The sequence below is a fragment of the Poecilia reticulata genome, linkage group LG18 (assembly GCF_000633615.1).
Source record: "Poecilia reticulata strain Guanapo linkage group LG18, Guppy_female_1.0+MT, whole genome shotgun sequence".
Classification (NCBI taxonomy): Eukaryota; Metazoa; Chordata; class Actinopteri; order Cyprinodontiformes; family Poeciliidae; genus Poecilia; species Poecilia reticulata.
The window spans coordinates 9,764,949-9,788,959 of NC_024348.1; the positions used below are offsets into that span (position 1 = coordinate 9,764,949).

The window sequence follows — 24,011 nt, forward strand, 5'->3', positions numbered from 1 at the left end:
GATTTTGTTTGTTTCTTTTTTTTCCCTAGAGAATTTGATTGTGACTTTTTGCAAAAATTTTTGTTGAGAAACTGAATAATTGAAAATCACTTTGCTTGCCAAGCTGGATCTGAAATAAAAAGACAAAGTGTTAGCATCTGGATGCTCCACATTGTATGAGGGAGAGAAACGGATGTTGCCCACAATAAGAAATCTGAGGGAGGAAGGTTTAAATAAATTAAGTAGGAGTAAGCCAATTATCCAGATTTGTACTTCAGTAGATATTTTTTTTTTGTTTTTTTTTGCAATACACAGTTTAGTAGGAATTATTCCCGGTACGAGTATGAATTTGGCTTCATAATATATTACAAAAGTGGTTAAATATTTAAAAACCAGTACAGCGTCCTCCAAATTAAAGGACGCAACCTGGAACAGGAAAATAATTTAAAATAATTTAAAAACGTATTCCCAGAAGCATGACCTTGCACTTAAAAACTGCTGCAGTTCAGCAATCCAGTCAGCGCTGAAGATTCTTAAAAAAAAAAAAAAAACCTATTCTATCCACATCCGAATGGTTTCACTGAGGCGCAGAGGCTTTATTCAGGAGCTTGACCATGCAAATCTCTAGTTATATAAAATCAAGTAATGCACGCTTTCTTTTAAGAGTTTAAAGCAAGTTTCTTGAGGCAGAATTTAAAAAAAAAATTTTTTACAGGATCTAGTGGCCTGGACAGGATGAGAGAGATTCCCAACACCGGGAATCAAACCCAGAACCGCAACCTCGGCACATGCTGCATGCGCTCTACCAACTGAGCTACACAGCGCCCCCTTGCTGCAGACAGTTGAATGAACTGGAACTACCCCCTACCCTAAAGGACAACAAGCAATCTAAAGATGGAACATATATAATGATCTGCAATATATAACTTTACATGACAAAATCAGAATTGAAAACTCACTGTTTTGGTAGTCATGTGTGCGGTGTTACATTATTATGATAAACATCTTTATCAAAACATAAGAAAACACTGATTAATGTGATTGTTAAAGCTACATCAGGAATTAAAATGATTTTACAACATTTGCTGAAATATTGCAGCAGAAAAACAGCTCTCACGTCTATGATTGTTTTACCTTCAGGAGACAAAACGGCACAAATTTGAGGGCCTTACATAAAAACCTCGACCTCGATAATGGCTCCAATGAAAGATAAATTAAAAAGCTAAAACTGAAATATAATCATTTATCGTTTTCTGTCCAAAAAAAATCACAAAAAAACCCCCACAGCCGAGTAAATCAGTGATTAAAATAAAGAAGCCAAGTGAAGTTCTGTTTTATGTGACAGTTTATATATAGGCTTCAGACACACTATAAATAAATAGGAAAGCACTGCAAGTCCAACCTTTATAAACCTGTGGGTGGCAAATTACATTGTCATAAACTTTTATCGCATTTTCAGACGAGTGGCGAGGAGATGCTCTGCAGCAAAATGGAAGGATGCAAAGAAAAAGAAAAAAAAATGCATTTCAGTCTGTGGCTTTGGTCCCGACTAATATTTAATGTAAAAATTCTATACAAACAAGTTCTACTTTGCTTTCAATGAACATTTAAAATATAAATATACTTATGTAATTTGTGAGAAGTTTTTTTTTGTTCTTAATGTAAAGGTGAATATAGAAAGTGTTTTTATAAAAGAAGAAAGCAAGGTTGAATTAGTGCAAATAAGCACAGCGTCAGTCTGGGCTCTAGTCACACGAAGTCATGCAAGGAAGGAAGAACCGACAGAAGGAGGGCAGGTAAGAAGAAAGGATTAACGTGTCAGTAGGACCAGAAGTAAGGTTACAAGGAGGGAAGGATACAAGCAATGGAGGGAGGAAATGAGATAAAGAGTGGAGGAAATGAAAAGAAGCAAACAAAGAAAGGACCAAAGGAAGTAAGGAAGTATACAAGTAAGGAAGCAAAGGAGGGAGGGAAAAAGGGAATGGTGACTCAAGGGAGAATCTGTCCTCATAGAAGGAAGGAAGAACAGAAGGAAGGATGCAAAAGAAGGTGGCAAAGGAGGAAAAAAATGGCAGACATGAGTACATCTGGTCTTGTTTCTTATTTTCCCAGACCTGGAAAATACTGATACCTAAAACCCAAAACTTTTCAGAATGTGCGGGATCCCCGTTTTGAACACATGCTCCTCAACACCAAGGTAGAAACAAAGCCAGCGAGTAATTAAAACTGACAAAGAAAAAAGTAAAGTCAGATGATTAATGTAGCATTAAATTAATCCGAGCTTCACTTTAGAATGCTAATTCATCCCTAAAACACGGGCACCAAGCTGAACTAACTTAATGTAGGCGAGACAACTTTTACATTTCCAGAAATCTCCATTGTTTGAAAGAGGAAGCGTTCATAACGGGGGGTTTTTTAACCAAAAAAAAAAACAAAAAACACGTTATGTACTTTCCAATTTTGAAGCCTTTTTTTAACTTTAAATAAAAACCTAAACATCCTCTTTAGTTTGTGTAGTTTTTACCTGCAGTAGTTCTCCTCTGAGTAGCCCTCAGGCCCAACATGCTCAACAGAACGGACACGTCGGAGGGGAAGATTGTGGGGGCAGAAAGCCTTCATAAACAACTCCTTTCTGATTTCTGCAAAGGGGGCACCACGGGATTTAATTTTCCACCAACTTATCTAAACCAAGAGGGTTTTTTTTTTCCTCCCCCCGTCATTCAGGCATAAAGCACCTGCTGTAAAGGTCAACGAGAACAAAATCCCAGCTTCTGCTCCCTCTGCCTCCCCTGCTCATTTCGGCTAGGAAAAAAAACAAAACAAAAAAAAACACACACACACAACAGAAAAATGAAGCCCGCGTTTGAGTCCCATGATGCATGCAGGCAAATCGATGTGCACGCACACACACCCAGAAGCGGCTCCTGCAGACCCAGAACACGCGGTTCTATCTGGACTGTGTGGGTCGACTTACTGCTGCGTCCTTCTTTTCATTCCAGCGTGTGATGAAGCTATTCTCCGTCTCCATCTGTTGCACCTGGTCTTCATTGACCTGTTTGAGGCAAAACAGAAAACACATCAGCGTTCACAATCGGACACAAAACAGCTCCCATTTAAGACACCTGTACTCGCTTGATGGGAATACGCACTCAGCCCGACGTTGTGTGCCATTTGGATTTTAGGTGATAAAGCAACAAAGTAGTGTGCGATCGTGAAGTGGAAAGAACACGAGACGTGGTTTGCGAATCGTTTACAGTGAGCTCCGGACTTTGAATCTGTCACCAGCCCCACTTTAACTTTGACACCCCTAAATTAAATACAGGCAACAAGTATGTCTTGTTGCCTTCAGAAGTCACCTAGTCAGTAGAGTCCCGCAATTTGCCAGTTATCATAAAATGCAGCTTTTCCTGGAAGGACTAAGAGGTTTGTTAGAGACATTTAGCAGACAAACAGCATCTTGAAGAACACACACGCAGCAGATAAGTTAGGAATAAAGTTGAGTAGTTAAAATAGAGGTATGTTATCAAACTGAAGGGTCCACAGTAACTCTGGAGGAGCTGCAAAGATCCACAGGTCAGGTGGAAGAATATTTTGACAAAAGAACTGACAAAATCTGTCCTTTTTTCGCCACACTTCATGTGTGGCGAAACACTGACCTGAGTACTGCCATCACCATGTTTCACATTGTGAAACATGGTGATGGCAGAATTATGCAGCGGGGTGATTTTCATAAGCAGGACGGCTGGTCAGAGTTGAAAAGAACATGGAAAGCTAACTGCAGGGAAATTCACTTCTGCAAAGTGCTAGTAGCAGGTGGGTTGAGTGCAATTGCATACCACACTTTTCAGATTTCTTTCTAAAGAAAGTGTATAATTAAAAAAACATGTGAATAATTTTTCCTCTCAGCACAATCATGATCTACAAAGCCTTGGTGAATCATCCAGGGAGTGCGAGCACTTTTGCAAGGCACAGTAAAAAGAAAGCAGAGGAGCAGGTCTAACCCAGAGGAAGGTTTAAAATTCTAGCAGCAGAAGCAGGTCATTCAGGAAAAACCTCCGAAAACTAATTTCTGAAGTAAAAAGTGGGCTGGAAATGTTTGATACCGCTCAGCTCCAGCTGAATAGTCTGCTTTCATAAAGATCTGTTGGGGGAAATTACATTTCTTTTTCCAACTTCTTCCTTTTTTTTTTCTTTTTCTTAAACTTCATTATCATTTTCAAAGAACAATTCGATTTGTTAGAGTCATAGAAATGGTGGAGAAGATGGCGGGAGGGGAGGAGATGGAGGGGGTGTATGGGGAGGGGGGACTCTCAAACTCGTCGTGTGTGTTTGGGCCTGATAATAAGAGTCTGCCGACGACATCCGGCACAAACCCGAGGCTTAATTACTGAGACGTCTCCTCTCTTTTTATGTCACATCGAGTGCATTCACTCTAAGCTTAATGGCTATTTGTCATGCGAACGATGGCGTCTCGAACCGATTTGGAGCGAATGCTTCTCCTGTAACATCTAAACAAGAGAAAGATTGGGAAACTCCACGTGGGAATTAGCAGCTGCTCGGTGCCGCTTATCCCGTAAGCCGTGTTAGCTCTGCAAGGGTAAGCGTGATCCTGTGCCCCCGTCTCTCACTCATCTACACATCGGCAAAAAGTCACGAGAGTCCTGGAGACGTGGCAGCAACAGCTCCGCTCCCCAGATGGCTCGAGTGTAAATAAAGTCATAACTGCAGCTCGGTTTAGATTTGCAATATGGTTTTATTTAGATATTTGATTTATCTCTGCTTCTGTTGTCAGGACAAACTCTGGTCCGATACATCCGGCTGAGTGTGCTTCATGCTTTGTAAAGTTTCCATTTGCTTTCATTTGAAAGCAGAACTGCGACTTATATTGCCACAGATGTTAAATTGCTGCATACCATTTCACTGATTGCTCATACTGCAGCTGCAATAGGATCATCTGCATTTTTTATTTGGAAAATATTTACATTTAGCTGCAGGCATGCATTTAAACATGAGTGCCAAATTATGTTATTAAGCAAGTAAGTAAAGTTCAAATCATGATTTTATTTATGAGGGGGAAGGTAATCTGAGATAAGTTTGAGTTGAACTGACAGACCTGCAGAGTCAAGAAATCCCCGCAAATAGAACCTGTGATTCACACGTCACAACAAACCAAAAAGTAAAGTTGTCGACATATATACGTGTAGGTAAGGTTGCAAAGTCATTTGTGAGGCCTGGGATCCAGCAAGCTACAGTGAGAGGGGTGACCTATGGAAGTTATTCCAGGCGCCCATCAACGATTCAAACAGGAAGTCAGAAAATAACCTAAAATGGCAGCTAAAGCACCGTACGCCTCACTTGCCCCGGTGAAGGTCAGTGTTCATAATTCAACAAGAAAAGAGATCAGGAGGGACGTGAATCCTTGGTAGAGTTCCAAGGGAGAAAACGCAGCTAACCAAAAAGAACATAAACACCTTTCTGACATCATATCCTGATGATTCCAAAGCTTTTGGAAAATAGTCTGTGAAAGTTTGTTTTTAGTTTGTGTAAAAAAACAAAACATTTCATAAATAGAATATGACACTGACAGTCAAATATGGCGGTGGCAGTGTGATGGTTTGGGGCCGATTTGCTACTTTGGGACCTTAACGTCTCGCCTTGAATTCTGGTCCTTAACAGGAACAGGAGGAATCTTGCGCATTTCCCCTAACTTGGCCAAGGCAAAAACATCAGCAGATCCACCAGACAAGCTTTCACCAGACGCAAAGTTAATCTTTTTTCATTGGCCATCTCAGTACCTAGACATAAAACCATTGAGAAGAGACAGTAAAAAGAAGAAGACGATCAAAGAAATTTTGAAATCTCTTCAAAATCTTTCAAACCTTGTGAAATAATGTAGCAGATGACCAAGAGTTGTCCTCTTTCCACAAAGAGAGCTGTTATCATTCTTTTTATTCAAGTTAGGTATTTGTGAAATAAATAGCTTCAGACATGTAGAGCCATGACGCAGGAATGAACTGCCCAACGCACAATAACCTCTTGAGGTAGATTTTATTATGTGGATTTTGGTCCAGTTGACCTGTTTCTGTTTCTCTTCCCTGATTTTCTTTTCTTATAATAGTTGTTTTTAGTTTTGGAGATGCAGTGTGTGGAGAATAAACTTGGCATACATAGGACACAATGCAAAATAAGAGCGAAGACAGTGTAGTTTTTTTTTTTTTTAACAACTTATGCAACGTGTTTATGCAATGAAAAAGATGGATGTTACCTAACTTCGCTTGATATGGGTCATCGCAGGCGGAAAACCCATATCAAGTGAGCAAGTAAAACTTAGCTCTCTTGAAGTCTTATGTCCATCCTTTAAAATTGCACACACACGCACGCACGCACGCACGCGCACACACACACACACACACACACACACACACGCACACGAAAAAAAAAAACGAATTAAAACACCAAAGCGTCTTTTTGTCTTACACTAAAAAGCGTAACATAGTTGCTGATTAAGTCACGAATCACGCTCATTTCCTGCGGAGTCTGTCCTTGCGTCTGGAACAGGCAGGAGGAGAAGACGGCGGCCAGTTTTTCACTCGGCATTCCATTGAGGTGGGAGCACTGCTGAATCCTGTACAAAAAAAAAAAAAACGAAAAAGCAAAAGCGCTTAGTAAAAAAAAAAGAAAAGAACCCAAAACCCTGAAGGTAAGCAAACGACCACAGAGAGCTCAGCACCAGCAGCTTACATCTTTACGGCGCACTCAGAATTGAATAAAATGCGAGGCTCTGGGCCAAACTCAGCACCGGGCCAATTAGGCATTCTTGAATCAGTACATATAATTAACAGCTGAGTGACAACAAACCGGTGCAGGTATCTGAGGAGGGAGAGGTGTGTGTGATGTGAGCATCAGTGAATAAGACATGATGACAGCAGAGTGCTCATGTCTTAATCCAATTAGAGGTGGAAGAACCTAACAGCTTTGTGCTGTGATGCTGCGGTGGGACAAGATCCAGAGAGGAAAGCTGGCTCCCTTAAATTTTTGCATCCAGTGTTCGGATGCACAGTTCATTTAACGCTAATTGCTATTGTTTTATTTTACGCCAACCTGCTGTTTATCATCAGTAAGCTGAATAATAAAGCTAAATGTTTTGTATATTCGGGCAATGAGCTGAATGAGAATGGAAATATCAGAAATTCATGGAATAAGCTGAGAGGAATAACTTCTATAGTTAAAAAAAACAACAATTCCCACTGAGCTATAAACAGAGCCACTCTTACTGAGGAGTTCTGCAATTTGTTTGCTAATTGCCTGCGTTTTCAATAATGTGCCGCACAATCTGGTTGAGACGGAAAATATGGGCAAACGGTACAAACAATGAGGAATTTATTCAGCGTTTTCAACCCAAGGACACAGTTTTTTCCAGTGATAAGCAGCCTTTTCTAATTAAGCTTGCATTTTGAAGAACCTGCCAGCATTCCCACTGTACAGTATTTATGACAATGTCTTGGAAACTAAGCAAGACTTGTGAACGGGGAAAGTATAACAAAATGTTATATTATACAAAGTAGAGCAGTTTTTTTTTTTGTTGCAGAAAATAAGGGACAATAGATGAATCAGAAGTGGACAAATGGCAAATCGAGAGCTATTTGGATGCAACGGCTCAAATTTCATTTGCATCTTAAGAGAAACCCAGACCACTTTTCCCAGGACAAATTAAAGGGTGTTTTTGTTGTTTTGCTTGTTTTTTCCACTGTGGACCAGCTATATTAAAAACCAGCTAGAACATGCATGTTTTCTGCAGGAGCTTGGCAGTGAAACAAAAACACGACCCGCTTCCAATTACAGGTGAAGAGGACCGAGATTCCCTGACTGTGACCAAAACCGTGAGTCTGCGTGCACATACCTGTACAGGTGCTGAAGCAAGGCATGAAGAGTCGATTTGTAGATTTTTGGCAAACTCTCTATGAAAGTGGAATACTTCTTCACCCTCTGCTTCTCGTCCGTCTCGTCTGCGAACAAAACCGCACAAAAACACGGCAGTTATTGCAACAACTTTGTCCCGTTAACGATGACGGTGTGATGATCAAACAACATCTCCAACAAAGGTTTTAGAGCCAGATGAGACAAAGATCAACCTGTTTGCTCTCGATATCAAGACGAACGTTGGGAGGTGTCAAAGTAACGGGATTCAGACTAAAAACAGGGGCACCAAGCATGGTGGTGGCAGCATCCCGCGGAGCGGTTGTTAAGCTCTCAGTGGTAGCGGTGCATTGCACAGATTGGAGTGAATAATGAGGAAGACTACCTCCAGAGTCCTCCACTTTATCTCATTTTAACAGCGGGATGGATGGAAACTGGGCACAACTGGTAAATTGACTAAACATGTGTAGCACCTTTCTAGCCATACCAAACACTCAAAGCGCTTTTAAACTAGCTGTGTTCACAACATTCATACGTTAAATCGGGCACCCTGACGAGACAGAAGGAAGCTGGAAAAAAAAAGAAAAAAAAAAAGAAACAAAACACCACAGCTTTCACAGATTGCAAGATGACTACTCTCCCCACTGAGACGCAGGACAGTGGTGTCAAACACATCTCACACAGGTGTGGACGTGACGCCTGTGAAAATGCGGTTCGTGAGAAAATCTGTGAAATTCAGGCTTGTGCGCCTATTTGTTGTTGGCGTTTCTATGACTCCACAATGGAAAGAGGACATTTCGACTAAATCCGTTTGCATTTGTTTGTGACTGTAAACTAAAAGAAGCTGCAATACAGAATCTTTTTAAGACAGCCTTTTGTTTCTCTCCCATCTGTAGCAGTCACCTCACTTACCCAGAGCTGACACCCAGTATGGATAGAGCTCCTTGGTCAAAAGTGCGTCCTCCAACTGGGATAAGAAGCGCTTCAGGGTGTCTGTTACGTCTTCCAGCTGATGCTCCTTGTTCCTCAGCTTCACATTGCGGGCATCACGAGTGAACTCCTCCAGGAGGAGGGACACCCGGGCAGGGTCCCCCGGAGACTGGTAGATCCCCTCCTGGCACAAGCCTGCATCGAGAGTGTGGTTATTTATTAAGAATCAAGCAGAGCAGATTTTTTTTCTTACAAAGTGCTGGATTGTAAAACTGTAGGATAAAAGTATTGCTGTAAGACATCTTGGTCTCGTCATTTCACAGTTTCTTACATCAGTTTTACAGCAGCACTGCCAAAGTGGCAATAATCTGTGTATAATGTAGGTTTTGGTAACCGCTTTGCGAAAATATCGACACCCTTGAGCTTTTATACGTTTTGTTACAAATTCAATCACAGCTATCATTGTACTGCGTGCTACTTAACCTGTTCAGTTTAACACAACTTCTTCTAAGTTGATATGCGTGTTGTTGCATGAGCACTTGGGCCATTTGAGATGGGTTACCGTTTTCTAAATGAGGTAGAAACTATTGAGGAGGAAGATAAGTGTCAAAAGCGCAAGCACATTCAATGACATGCTAAAAGTCACAGTGCCATGTAGTGGCCTGGCATGACAACTACAGCTGACTCAAAGTGTCTTGATGGTCTCATCTAAACACTGTACTTTTTCCCCAATTGACATCTCATAATACAGATAGTGGCCTCTTCTAAACATAGCCTTAGATTATATGAATAGTCTTGTCATAAGATAGGTCAGCTGTTCTCACACAGACACTCTTACAGAGTCATAAAGCAGCAGGGGTTTGGGTCCTTAATGCTCGAGACTAATCTTTTTGTTACCTTCCCGACCCAGAGCTCATCAGGATCAAAGCTGTCCTCTTTAACATCAAAGAGAAATCCTTTTTCTTCACAAAAGGTAAATGGCGAGACTATCTCTGCTTTAGCGCCACAAAATCTTTGGTGCACAACTTCACACTTATAGTTTAATCAACCCTTTCCTCCCTTTTTTTTGGGAAACACCAAGAAACTACGACAAGACGACCTACTGTCACGAGCTCTACTGACCAGAAACTATAAAAGATGGCCTGAATTAACTGTTAGCTAGCGCAAACTTGACTCTTTTGACTGTATTGTTCTAATCTAATAAGGCTTTATTAAATGTATTACTTCTCATTCAGACTTTTGTGAAAGTATTCTTTCTAAGACTGAAATCATATTGAATTGCTGTCCACAAATGCTCTCCATCTAATTTCACTCGGTTTGAACTAAATTGGAAAGCAGAATAGGCAAATATTTTAGGAGACCAAATATAAATGCAAACACACACACGCACACACGTTTAAAATTTTTATTTGGAAGAAAATCCAACGTATCCGTCTCCATCCACTCCACAGTTTGGCGCTAATTTACTTCAGTCTATTTTCTAAAATCCCAAGAAAACGGATTAAAGCTCGTGGCTGTAACATGACGAAACGAGAAAACACCGCAAGGGTTATCAACGCCTTTGCATGGAGCCGTATATTTTGTTGGGAGCGGTCCCACAGCGAGAGCATGGTGAAAAGTGGACTGCCTTTTTGACATTTCCAAAAATACCGTGAAAAGCGAGGTAGGATAATGTCACCACATTGTGCCAGACAACATTAAAAAGCATGAAAATCTCATCTCCGTTGGATGAATAAGCTTCTCAAGGGGGGAAAAAAACTGAACATTAGTCATACAGAACTCACTCTTCCAGACTCGAGGCTCTGCAGGTAAATATGCGGCGACTCACCGTACTGAGTGACAAAAGCAATGCAGCTGTCGACTATAATAGGGACGCCGTTTTTGGTCAGCTGCTGGTCACCGAGCGCTTTGCCGTCTGTGCCGGCGGCCAGCGTGATTGCGGAGTGCCACAGAGAAAAGTCCATCCTGTTGAACCCGTGGATGTAAATTGTTCTGGCGAAAAGATGATAATATCAGCTAAAAGCCTGAGTGAAGATCACCCGAGGTTCACACGTTTTTGAAAAAAAAAAAGAAAAAAAAAGAAAAACCCACTTCTGAATCATTTAACAAACAACTGCCGAGATTAAAGGAACACAAAAGCGCTTCTTCTACATCTTCCCATGAGGTTTGATGAAATACACACAAACAAACAGCAATTAGTGGCATCAGCACAAAGTCTTGTTGCGTTATTTAAAAAAATAAATAAAAAATGGAGTCGGAAATTCTCAGCCGCATTGTGTTACCATCTCAGTCCTTGTCTCCTTATCTCAGGCGTAGCTTTAATTACCACAGATGGCTACAGAAGGTGAAGTGGATTTGAACTAACAAGACAACAAAAAAAAAAAACGAACTCAAAGCTAACAACACTGACTAATGAATATGCTTTTGGTGAATGGAAAAACATAAAATTAATTATTATCTATTTATTTTTTGTCAAACAAAGACATACCTTCCGCTTTCCACCATCAGAAGAACTTGGATCTTGTCTTCGCCCTCGACATGTGTGGAGACAGCTGAGGAAAGAAAGGGTTTGCAGGGGACAGTTTAGGTTTGCCATTTGAAACGGCATAATCTCAGTTTGGCTAAGCTTGAAAGATGCATGAAGTGTCTATGCATTTATACTTTAAGTCAGTCACAAACACAGCAAACCTCGATATGCACAAACAAATCTTAATCACGAATCAAGAAGAAACCGGGATAATTCAATTGCATTTCGTACCGTTCGTGTACTTTAAAATTGTAAAAGTTCCCAAATACGTTAACACTGACACAAATGTAGATGTTGTGTTTGTTGTAAGGCAAGTGGAAGAATATTTCATAACATCAAGTTATACTGATGTAAACAGAAGAGCATTACACACAGTCGACTGACAGAAATCACAATGCAGCAGGAAATAAGAATACAACACACATATGTAAATAATATGCAAAAAAGCTATATTGTCTCAATTTTACAACATGTATTTGTAAATTCATAGAATATGGTAAATATAAGGAGAAAGCATGGAAGATAAATAAATACATTCATTCATTAATTAAAGAATGTGAGGATTTAAACATTTCAAACTTCTGGGACTTCATTTTATCCTTTCTTTTCAAGCTTTTGTACTGCAATGCAATGTGTAGTCCTCCATTCTGATAAAGGTCTCGTAAAATAATATTTAACTTAGCGGGTTTTTTTAAGGCTGCAACTTTCAAGAGGGAGGAAACGACGCTAGTAAATATGTAAAATATGTAACATTTCATCTGACCAATTTTTGTTCTCGTTTTCTTTTTAAATCTTCTGAAAATATATCTGACCAGACTTTCAAGCATAGCGAAGACGTGTGGTAAGCAAATAAGACTTGTATTAAAAGTCATGCTCTGAGACAACTATTGATCCAATCTCTGGTACCACATCTTCTTGGTAAGATTACATATTAGAGCAAAGAAAGGGGGGGAAAAAACGTACAATGAAATTGATCAGCATTCAGGTTATCACATATTTTATGAAACTTGGCTTTCTTCATGTCAGATTGTGTAGTCAAGTCACATCATTACAACACTGTCATTCGTACAGCCTTTGCTGATTAGAAGAAGAAAAAAATGTGCGACTCGGCATAATAGCTTTGGGAATAGAAAAGGATTGTTAAACAGTGATTTAGCCTTCTTTTAACAGAAACACAGGCTAACAAATTTAAACTTTCAGATCAGATATGAAATGTTTAGAACGACCTGGATGAGTGAGACCCATTACTATACAATCAATAAAATATTTAGAAGGTTGCACGAAAATTGGAAATCTATCTTCATGCGCGATACATGCATCATCTGAATCCTGATGATGTATTTGACCAATCATGTAGGGTTCATGTCTACATGACGTCAGATGGTACTGGTATGTGTGATAAAAAATTAAAGAGCATGTAGAGCGAATTGATTGGATGGATGTTATTCATCCAAAATCCAACAGTGTTTGAAATTCTGCTTTTAGTAGTAAAGAAGTATGTACAACAAAATATCGGTGTGAGATTGCACCTTGTGCTAAAGATCAGAGGTCTGACATTGACTCGATTTGCCCGAACATCCCAATGAGCAAACGTGGCGAGTAAACATGATATCATTTAGATCTCTGAGCACTGATCAGACATTTCAAAATTTCAAAGTTAAATCAGGTGTAGGTTTCTTGTCATCTCACTGTGAGAAAGATGGTATGGGAGGTAAATGGAAAAACAAAAAATGTCAAAAGCTCCCCGTTAGATAACTGCGAGGCAGAGGAACATCTCGGGGTCATTGAGTTTCCTCGACAACCATTAATCACATTCTATCAACATGCCAATTTGCAGATTGAGGATATTGTGAGAAAATGCCTCACAAACGCAAACATGTGGAGGGGAGCTGGAATCGCGTGCTCTGGTCGGAGACTAAAGGACAACGCACATCAGAAGTGCGACGTAACGGAGCGTCTTTTGACACACGTCAAAACACAGCTTTAACACACACTGGAAACATCAGAACAAATCTGTGGATTGTTGCTATACGTAATATATTTATGAAAGCAGGTGCTGTAACCTACGTGAATTATTACACTAAAATAAATTTTGTATGTCATTAAAACGCTCCCTTGGGAAATTCTTACACGACTTCAAATTATTAAGTTATGCATTCCTTCTTAATATATTCAGTTCAAGAACATTCCTCATCAGAAAAGGCAATATCGGTAGAAACCAATCACAATTCCAACTTCAAAAACTTGAATAAATTCCAGCAAAAACTGCAGTACATTAGTAGAAAAATTGCCAGAGCAGCACGGAAGAAGAGCGCTAACAGGAACATAGTGCTATTTGTATTTCTAATCATGTTTAGTTAGTAACGTTTACCGTCGATGGCGGTGGCGCCGGTCGTTTCCCAGACACTGATGGTGTGCTCATTTCATTGAAACAAATGAAATGTGGAAAAGCACCAGATGCCCACAGTTAAACATGGAGGATCTGCGATGGTGTGGGTCTGAATAAACCAACATATTAAACAGTGAGCTTTTCAGTGTAGAAGTATGCTACAACACTAAATATGTTACAACTGAGTTGCCGACAAATGTGCCATCTTTTGCAAAGGCTGTAGCTGAGCAATGCTAACAGGACAGATATTTTAATTGAAATAAATATCTAAGCACCTTTTGACCATTTGTGGGATTCCTCGAAGAACGATACAGTGGACCGCCGCTTTCGTTTGGGTCCACACCGGCTCCTGAATAGCAGAAACCCGCCAATATTCCAGAACTCCTCTAAGATAATTCGTAACTCTCTATTTTAATAGCTTAAACACCAAATATAATTTAACATTATTCACAATGGAGACCTACATAGCACTACCGCAGAAGGAAATATCTACCAGTTTTGGGGGTTGAGCCAATCAGCATCAAAGAAAATAAATGGCGCTCCTTTCCAAATGTCAGCCAACAATGTATCACGCCGTACAAATAAATCTGTCACTGTACTGTTACAAATGTAAGCATTTATATTTGCTTCTTTACTACCAGTTGGGATTTTGCACAAAAAAAAATATAATAATAAAAATAAACAAATAAATGAATAATGAAGACAGAGAAATGAAAGGGAAGTGGCAGCTGGTAAATGCAGAGAAAAACATAAATGCTGTCTTAAACTTATAGATTTTCTCTATTGTAATGGAAAATATGACTACTTCCAAAATACCACCCTCACAATGACGGTAGATTAAAACATAAGTGGGAAGTAGGGCACAAAGAAAATTGTTATTTATACACAATTGTCACAACGACAACAACAAAAAAAGGTCTGAATGCAAATAGATTGCCTTGTTGGTGGTATTGAACGCATCAGTAAAACAGACACATTTACTGACATTCTTCATCTCCACAATCAGTCTTTTGAAATCGGAATAAGGGAGCGAGATACAGAGGAAGTGAGCTGAGGGACTCTGAAGCGCAGCCATAATCTCTTCGGGGGCTTCAAACAGCTGCTTGGATCATGGCAACAATCACACACAACAGAGAAAGAACAAAAAAAAATAAAAAATGGAGACGAGGCTGCTCAAATCTCCTAGCAACAACATCTGGCACTTTCATCACTCTCAAGCACTGATTGTGCTCCAGTAATGGATAGAAGGATGGAAAATACAGAAAAGAAGACGCAGGACTTCATCTTAGCAAACCGCCGATTTTATGAGACGGATTGCTGCCTTAATAAATACCTTTATTCTGTAATTACCTTTAAGAATATAAGCTTTCACACACACTTGGGTGGATTTATATGCGTTCTGTATCTTCACAAGATAAATTCATTTGGAGCGCATCATACAAAAACCTTAAAAAAAAAAAAACAATCCAACACATGCATTGAAGATATGCGGAAGCATATATTTTAATTTGATTGCAAGAAAGGCGACTGTCTAACTTTGATTGACAAGTCTTTTGTACCGGCCAGTTGATGTTGATCCAGAAACGGGGAAAAGAAATACAATTAATCCCATAAAGTGTTTTTTTTCTTTTCTTTTTCTTTTTGTAATTTTCTCTGGCACATTTTCAAGGGTGCCGCGTTTTATTTTGATCCAAATAGCAAGAAAGGAAACCCAAGAACTTAAGAGATTGACTTGAGAGAGGTTTATTAGGCGCGTTATCAGGTAAAATGCAAAACATTTGTCATAGCTGTTTTGAACAAGCATACAGAAATCCTCATTCATCTGACTACAAGCTCAGCGGCAATGGGTTTGTTTCTGTCTGTGTGATAAGTCTGCGGCCTTGTTTTCACCAAAGAATCTATTTTATGGTTGTTGGTTTTTTTTTTTTTTTACTACCAAATTCTGAATGTTCAAAGCAGTTATGCGTTTTTTTCAAAGCTTTGTTACTGTGGAAACAAATGCTTCTGGTCAGCAGATGTTTTTTTATGTCAGAAAACAAGGAATGGATTTAACTGGACTTATGAACAAACGGCAGCGTTTTGTTCAAAAATCCCAGAGTTTGTTATCGTGATTTTAATTTTTTTTAAACATTATTAGACTGCAAGAGAGATAAACATCTTCTTTTGTAAACACTAATGACGTCTGAGCAAATACTAAAATTCATCTCATATTTTCCAAGAGATAATTTGTTGTTTGTGTGTTTTAATTCTCACTGTGGATCAATGGAGACCCAAGCCAAATGAATGCGTTTGTAAATCTTACCAGTCGTTAATGTTTTAGCCTGCGCCGTGCTGTCAAGAGTTGTTATTGTCAAGTGATTTATTTATTTTATTCCACATGTCAGTTTGGCATCAGGACTAAGTGTGGCTGGTGAAATTTATCTAAACTTTTAAAAAAAATAAAAAAATAAAAAAATGTGAAAAACAAGTCGTAATTTAACAGAGGGAGGGATTGCATTTTCAAGTAGCGTTTCCCTCCTAATAAATTAAATCAGAATTTCTCTGCTGCTCTTTGCATTTCGTCAGGTAATTTGTGTCCTGCGTTACAAATTTATTTGATGATCTCAAACTTTTAGCTGTGTTAGGGAGACAAATTTGTTTTCACTATTCTCTGCATATAATAAACTAAATGGACTTTTGTGACCAACCCTGAATAGGAGTATCTAGTTTATTTACTTTGGATCAACATTAGATTCTTTTTCTTCTTTTGCTCTTTCCTTTGGTTTGTATTTGTTTGTATTGGGTAAAGTCAAAATTTTTATTAATTGAAACCATGTAAATAAAAGATCAAGGTTCTTTGTTTTTAGGGTTAGAGATCGGACAGGAAAACATTTCACATTACAGCTGAATAAACTGATGATATGTGAAACAGCCAAATACAGCATAACTATGAATCAGAGTGCATGTAAAACAGCTGACGGATGTTGGAGTGAAGCACGTAGGAACTATTTGGTGACTTTAATTGAAAAGTGAGTTTATTTAATCCCTCAGTGTTACACAGGGGCACCTTTCATGTGGTGGTGTCGCTACAGAGAAAATAACAGTTAATCCCATGTCACAGACCACGAATCCTGAGGCGATCTTTTTTTTTTTCCCCCTCAGTGTTCCAAAACCCAACATACGCCTGACAAAACACGGGTCCCCTTCTGGCTGTAGGGGCTCTCTGGCTGTGACAAATATGGTTTGTGAAAGCCAGGAATAAAAATGAACACCGCTGCAGTTCTTTATCCCGCCCCAGGTGAGAAGATGGGGCGGCACTTTGCGTGATTTGATCCATGCCGAGCTGTAAGTAGATTAAAAAGATCTATTGATTCTCCCCTCCTTCTGTTCGTGCGCCACGCTGGTGCAATCAATTGAAATGTTCCAAAAATCTTCAACGTCTGCCAAAGCTTGTGTGAACTTTGGAGCCTTCCGCGCTGATGAGTAGAAATAACTCATGTTCAGCGGTAATTTGGACAAGCGGCAAGGATAAAACCAGCACATGTTTGCACAATTCCTTGTAAAGAAGATGCTGTTGCTGAAGAAACTAAAGCAGGAAAATCACTTTGACAGATGCTTTTTGTAAGTGCATCACATATGTGCCTTTACTTCAAATAGAGAATTTTCTTTTTGGTTTCTTGATGTGGAGATGCTTTTATTACACAGGGACAATTTAATTTCAATTTGTGCCAGCTCAACCTCAGAATAGATCTGTGTAGCGTAGATTTGCACAGAAACATTGACGGCAATCATTCTCCAGGAAAGTCATGAGCTCGCCTTACATCAAAAGCCAGTATCTAAAGATGTCAGCATATTAAATGTTTTATGACGGTAGTCAAAAGGCAAAGAAAGTGAAACTTCTTTTTTTAAAACCAATGACAAACCAAACCATCATGCACACCTCGCACCAACTATGAAGCACAGTGGCGAAGGAGTGATGATTGTTGCTTGCTTTCCAACTTCTGATCTTTTTGCCCCTTTTACACTACGTTTACTTAAATACAATCAGTAGATTAAAATATGAGAGAGCTGAGACTAAGCCTGCAATGTGGGACTTATACTTAAAACTTCTGGACATTAATAAATAAACACTAGACAATAGTACCGCTCAGAAATATCTGTATTCTTTCTGTTTTTTTTATGGTTTCTGTGTTTTCAAACATTTTTGATCAGGCACCTTACTGTGTTCTTAATCCGAGTTTGACATTGTAAAAATAGAAAATACTTGCCAAAAAACCCCCCAAAAACCCACCATACAAATCAGTAAGACACTCACTAAGCTCTTGCAGTTGTTTGAGATGAAGCACTTCCTCCTCTCCCGCCTCATCTCCAGAGTTGAAGTACAGGGCGGAGCCCTCCAGCGTGAACCACCCCGTCCTCCAGTGATACAGGTCATGGCCTTCTTTGTACTGGAGTCTGCCAATCAGTTCGCTTTGTTTCCGCACCAGTCCCTCCACCTTAGACGGGACAAAGCACTGTGGACAGCATGTGTTTATGAAAAAGAGAGACGGAAAATATATTTCACACGTCCAACACGTCCAAATTAAATGCAAAGTAACTGCAACCGTACTGAATGTATATACTTTAGTTTGCATTCACTGGCAAAAGTTTCTGCGCCATGTTCTTTCGATTTACATTGAAAGGCCGGCCTCTTCTGCAGAGGGAGAGGGACGTTTAGTGATGCTGCATTGAATCTTTCCTCCCAGCGACTAAGTCGCCTAAGACTGGAAAGATAAGAGGGAACAGTGGGCATATTTATATAGGGACTTATTAAAAAGGCTCCTACAGCAAGCGGGGGAAGATGGCAAAACCACTTGTCTTACTGAAAGAGGCATTGCAGCATGAACAAAATAAAAGAAAAAAACCTTCACTTAAACTTCAGGTGAAAAACAAACTTATAGGAGGATGGAAATGCGCGCCGTGTGTGTGGGTGCGCTCGGCTCGAACGGTGTCACCTTTGTCAGCGCCTGGATCCAGTCGTGCTGCGTATCCTGCGTCTCTGCTCCGACAGTCAGGACTCGCTCTGTTCGGAGGTAGAGCTCGACAGTAAACACAGCCCTGCCGGAGACACGAAGGTCAACTTTCAGAGGTTCCGAATGCGAGGAAGTTTTCGTGTACAGCAGGACACCTTAAACTTTCCACATTTGCAAACATTAAGCGTAGATGCATGCGCTGCATTTTATTCAAGTTACTGTAAGAGCATTTTTACCGTGGCACTTCAGAATCTAGGTATTAAACTGTACATTAGCGGGAGCTAACACAAGGAGGCGGAGGGTAAAGGAGCTCCGTCACCGATTCATTCCGATTTACTGATGGTTTCCAAATGCATCACAAGCAGAAAATCTGTTGAGGGAAAAGATTAATACGCATAGAAATAATCTCCTCTAGGGACGTAGCAAAAAGTTGCACATAAATGAAAGAATCATCTGAAAATGTTGGCGATATGACAACAGTAAACCTACACAAACATGGCCTTCCACCTAAACAGACGGACTGAGTAAAAAGAGAGTTTATCAGAAAAGAAGTCATGAAGCTCCTGGTAACTCTGGAGGAACTACATACGTCCACGGCTCAGGTGGAAGCATTTTTTTTTTTGACAGTACAATCGTTCAACTTCAATCGAAGTGTGGCACAGAGAAAGGCTTTTTGAATCCCATTTCCAGTTTATCAAAATCAAGAAGACACAGGATGCCTGTGGACGAATTAAGATGAAACCATAATCTTACATTTTGCAAAACAATTTGTATGACGTAAAACTAAGGCTGCGCGTCATCCTGAAAGACCGTCACACTGAAAAGTGGCGGTGGTGGCATAACACTGTGTTTATGCTGGGGAGTAACGATGGGAAGACAGATGGAGCTAAATAGAGGGCATATTTGGGAGAAAAACCTGGTATTGGCTGCAAAGATACTTCCGAGGACGCTTATCTTCTAGAGAGATTGTAAACAGAACCAACCAAGAAATACTCAGCAACTTTTAATCAAAAACAGATGCGGGCGCACACATTAATCTTGGCTAAAGGCAGCTAGTGTTTCATTTTTACAGAGGCTGAACCACGTCCCATTTTTGATGCTAAGATCAGAACACGTTTTAAGGAAAGTAAGAAGGAAAAAAGAAATCTTTGGGCTTTCCTTTAACAAGGTAAGGTTGAGAATTGGAATTTTTATGGCCATGTTTCATTCAGGCCAAACACCTTTAATACTACTGGTGTAGATCAAATAGAGACATGTTTTAGGATGGCCTAATCAAAGTTTAAAACTAAATCCAATGGAAGATCTGTGACAAGACTTGATGTTCACACATGCTCATCATTAAATCCGTCTGAGCTTTTGTATAAAGACTAGGGGGGAAATGTAAGAAGATGTGCAAAGTTGACAGATAAATACTCCCAAAAAGCACCAGCAGGTGCAACTGCAGCAAAAGCTGGTTTAAAAACATTTACATTCAGGAAGACTAACTAAAAATGCTCACCACACTGGTCATATTTTTTATATGTAAAGATTTTTTCTTTTTTTTTTTTTTCCATTTCCACAACTTTTCATTTTCTCCTGATAATGAGTTTATGAAACCATTTATCAATTTCTTCAGGTGACAGCACCTCGTTTGTGTTGGCTCATCAAATAAAATGTTGATGAGATATACAATGTTCGTGGCTGTGGGGTCACAAAACAAATCTTAGTTTTTCCAAGTAAGATTTTTCCAGAAAACACTAGAAAGTCTTGAGAAAAAAAAAACAGAAAAATAAATAAATGTTAAAATCTAAAACCTGTTGTGAAGTGAACAGTTGAAGATTTCTCGAGCTTTACTTGTACTTATACTTTTGTTGGACGTTAATTCACTGGCTAAAGTGTGTTAGAAGACCCAACCGTTTATGCACAAAAGCCTATTTCAAAGAAAAACAAAATAAAAAACAAACACTTAAAAAGTCAGACTCCCAGGCAAAACTTTGTTTAAAAAAAAAAAAAAGAAAGAAAGGCCACCATTATTCTGTTAGTCTTTTCACATCCTGTTGTTTTTGCCTCGGCTCTCAAACACCTTTGCCTCTGTCTATCAATGAAAGTGTCACAGGTCAGCGTATCGCCAGCTTAATGGCCTGCAAACAGGATCCCAAGCAGTCGTTACATCTCGACGCGGTGGCGCCTCTAAATGCTGCCGCGACGGGCGTTCAAGGCGACACGTCGCATGGGGTCAAGGCAACAACGAGTCACTTTCTTTTCACAGGTGTCGGGGGAATAGACGAGACATGGGTGTTTGCCCTCGTATGTCCCCCCTCCCCTCTCCTCCTCCTCCTCCTTCCCGCCGCTGTCTTCTCCTCCGCTCCACGCCTCCTCCTGCCTCTGAACTGGCAGGTGTGCAGCCGCTTGTTAGTGGAGGTCCCACAGGGAGAGAGCGGAAGAGTACATTGTTGTGCTTGGCAAATGCTATGGTAAAGAAAGGACACCGAGGATGAGAGATGAACACTAAATAATGCGAGTCCCAGGGGGAGGTATTGGCAGAGGAATAGGTACGAGGGGACAGGGGGGGAGAGAGAGAGCGAGCTGAAGAGCAGAGGAATGAGAGCGCCGAGCCAGAAAGCACTAAAGGCCACTTTTATGCACCGCACCTGCTTTTCTATTGAGAGGATTTATCTCAATAATGAGCAAAAATAGCTTTTATTTAGCTATATTCAGAAGTGAGGTGTTTATCTTTTGTTCCATCACATTTGCCTTTAAACACGTCTGAGGAAGCCAAATGCCGACAGCAGTGGTCCTGCCCGAACTTCAATTACATTTCAATTTTACATTTGACACGGTAAGTAAGTCGCCAGATGCGTACTGTAGTCGGGGTACATTTTTAGCTCGAATCGGTCATTAAATTGGACCGCTGCTCTGGAACCAGCCAAAACAATAATAATAAGCACAAGAGGGGATTTTGACTTAAGTATCTTAAATATCAATAGATCTCTTTGATCTTGCACTGATCCCAAGTGTCAGATCAGGGTCCCGACCTGTACGGTCAGTCATTCCCAGACAAAAACTCAAATACTCTACGCTTATTTACAGTCTTATTTAAACAGCCTCACTTTCAGAGAGAAAACACGTGCAGTACAAAAGCTTTTTCAACTTGTTTGGAACCAACAAAACTGAGTTTTTATGGCTGCCGCAGCTTCTTGTTCATGTTGCGCAACTTGCTCAGCGCCGTACTCAGATACAGAAAACTACTGGTGGATGAGAGCTAAAAAAAAAAATTAAAAAAGCAGCTGAAATACCAGTCACTGCACTTTATGCCGTTCAAAGCTAAACTCAGTTTATGAAGCAAAATAGCAACTTTTTTTAAAAAATAAGTTTTTTTGCACACTTTTAACTGATGACTAACAAATGGTTATGTTGTTTAAATCAACTGTGAGTTGCTCTTTATGCTATTCTCACTGGCTTCTCTGCCTCCAGTCCATCGTTCCCCCAGAGTTGTTTTCCACCACATGCTATGACTCCAAGAGCCTGCAGGAATACTAAACCATTTATTTATTATTGTTACTGAATCAGTATTTTTAAGACTTTAAAGAAAAAATTGTCTTGCTTTTTCATGGAAACAAAATTGAAAGACCTCAGGGATAACTTTGCACAAAACTGTACCTCCTTTCACAAAGTCACTGTTTATACTCACTTTAGGAGTTAATGAAACAGAATAATAGAGTCAGTGAGGGAAGCAAGTTGTAAAACAGGGGACCAACAGAGGGTAAAGTCATATAAAAAGGGAGAAGAAGCTTGAAAACGTAAAAAAAAAAAAAAAAAAAAAGAATAGATGGATTTGGTGCGTCTTTCAAGGTGCAAATACTTATCGTAAAACAAGCAGCTCTGTTAAAAAAGAGAAAAAAGAAAAAAAGTTAAACTTATCATGAACCGACACACTCATTTTGCATTCATTTCCTAGGAGTGGCTGTGTAATATTCATGCAACTTGAGCAAACGTATGCCTCTCCTCCGACTCTGTGTCTCGCAGTGTCCTCTGCCACGGTGAAATTACCCAAAAAACGTCGCGTTTAATGGAAACGACTCCCACGGCCTCCTGCAGCGTGCTGATAGGCTGCTGGGGGGAGTGTGTCATCTACATACATCAATATTTATAAGCAGCGGCAGACAGTCGAGAGGTTGAGACGTCCCTGCTCTCTCTCTCTCTGAGCCGACGCGCGCCATGTCGGTGGAAAGTTAGCAGAAGTGAAAGGAAGCGAGGCAGAGTTTAATCTAGTGAAGTGTTAGCGACAGGGAAAAAAATAAAAAATACTCCCCCTCCCTCCTCCGCCTCTCGCTCGTCCCCCCCGACTCGGGGTGACACTGTGACCTGTAACTGGGATGTTTGCGGCGAGCAGCGAAAGAGCAGCGCCCGCTCGGTGGCGAGCGTGCGCGCCCGCGCTCACCGCCTCATTTGTGGCGTCCGGCTCGTTATGCGGGTCGTTGTGTTACTGAGCCAGATGTGCTTCTTATGGCTGCACAGATAGCTTTTACAAACAAACACATTGTTCACTCCTCTCAACATCTGCTGCCATCATTAAAGAGTTAGCTTCGGCTTTAATCATAAGCCATTATTGGGAGTACTTGCTTTAGGGGTGCAGCACAAACACACACACACACACACACACACACACACACGGGCGTCACATGCACGCACACGCAGAGAAAGAGTGATCCAGTGGGAGAGGAAAAAAACTGCGAGCAGAAGCCGTTGGAGGCATCTGTTTCTCCTTTGCATTCGTGTCACCTCCAGATGAAATAAAGGGAAAGTTTGCCATCGGAGCAACTTTTAAACTAAATCATAATCCGGCGGCAGAGACGAGGCTGATAGGGGGAGGCAGTGGCAGTAAAACGAACGGAGGAAAGTGGCAGTTAGCGCTGCGCTGCTGATGTCTGCATTGCCGCCAAAGTGAAAAGGGAAATACAGCTCTCATAAAGCCCTGATGGGCTGCGTTAAAAGCGAGCGACGCCCGATCTGAGATCACGTTAACAAGACGTATGCGGCGACGAGTTGAACCAGCGTGGAAGTCTGCGGTTACAAGCGTCTGCGTGTTTACTGGATGTCGGACACGGCTCGCGGCGTACGAGCAGGTGATTGTTATGGAGCAAATAAAAGACTTTAATCACCAAGTTTAGGCTTCCTTTACGGTTTTTGTCACACAGCAGGAGAGGCGCAGACAAATCTTTTCGACTGTAAATGTTTAAATAAATACACTTGCGTTCTGAATATAGATTTACTGCACAGACTGCAGGGAAAACTTCAG

At 40.4% G+C, this 24,011-nt stretch overlaps 1 protein-coding gene across 2 annotated transcripts in view; it reads right to left on the reverse strand.

Annotated features, from left to right (window-relative positions):
• The window catches only part of arap2 (ArfGAP with RhoGAP domain, ankyrin repeat and PH domain 2), a 130,621-nt gene that overhangs the window by 22,772 nt on the left and 83,838 nt on the right, over window positions 1-24,011 (reverse strand). For both annotated transcript variants that reach the window (XM_008435470.2, XM_008435469.1), the window contains exons 17-24: window positions 18,716-18,818; window positions 18,037-18,235; window positions 11,315-11,378; window positions 10,655-10,818; window positions 8,809-9,021; window positions 7,880-7,985; window positions 6,457-6,604; window positions 2,954-3,031 (exon numbers count right to left, since the gene is read on the reverse strand). In XM_008435470.2, the coding sequence (XP_008433692.1) occupies window positions 2,954-3,031; window positions 6,457-6,604; window positions 7,880-7,985; window positions 8,809-9,021; window positions 10,655-10,818; window positions 11,315-11,378; window positions 18,037-18,235; window positions 18,716-18,818 (1,075 nt within the window). The remainder of the gene's footprint in view (window positions 1-2,953; window positions 3,032-6,456; window positions 6,605-7,879; window positions 7,986-8,808; window positions 9,022-10,654; window positions 10,819-11,314; window positions 11,379-18,036; window positions 18,236-18,715; window positions 18,819-24,011) is intronic.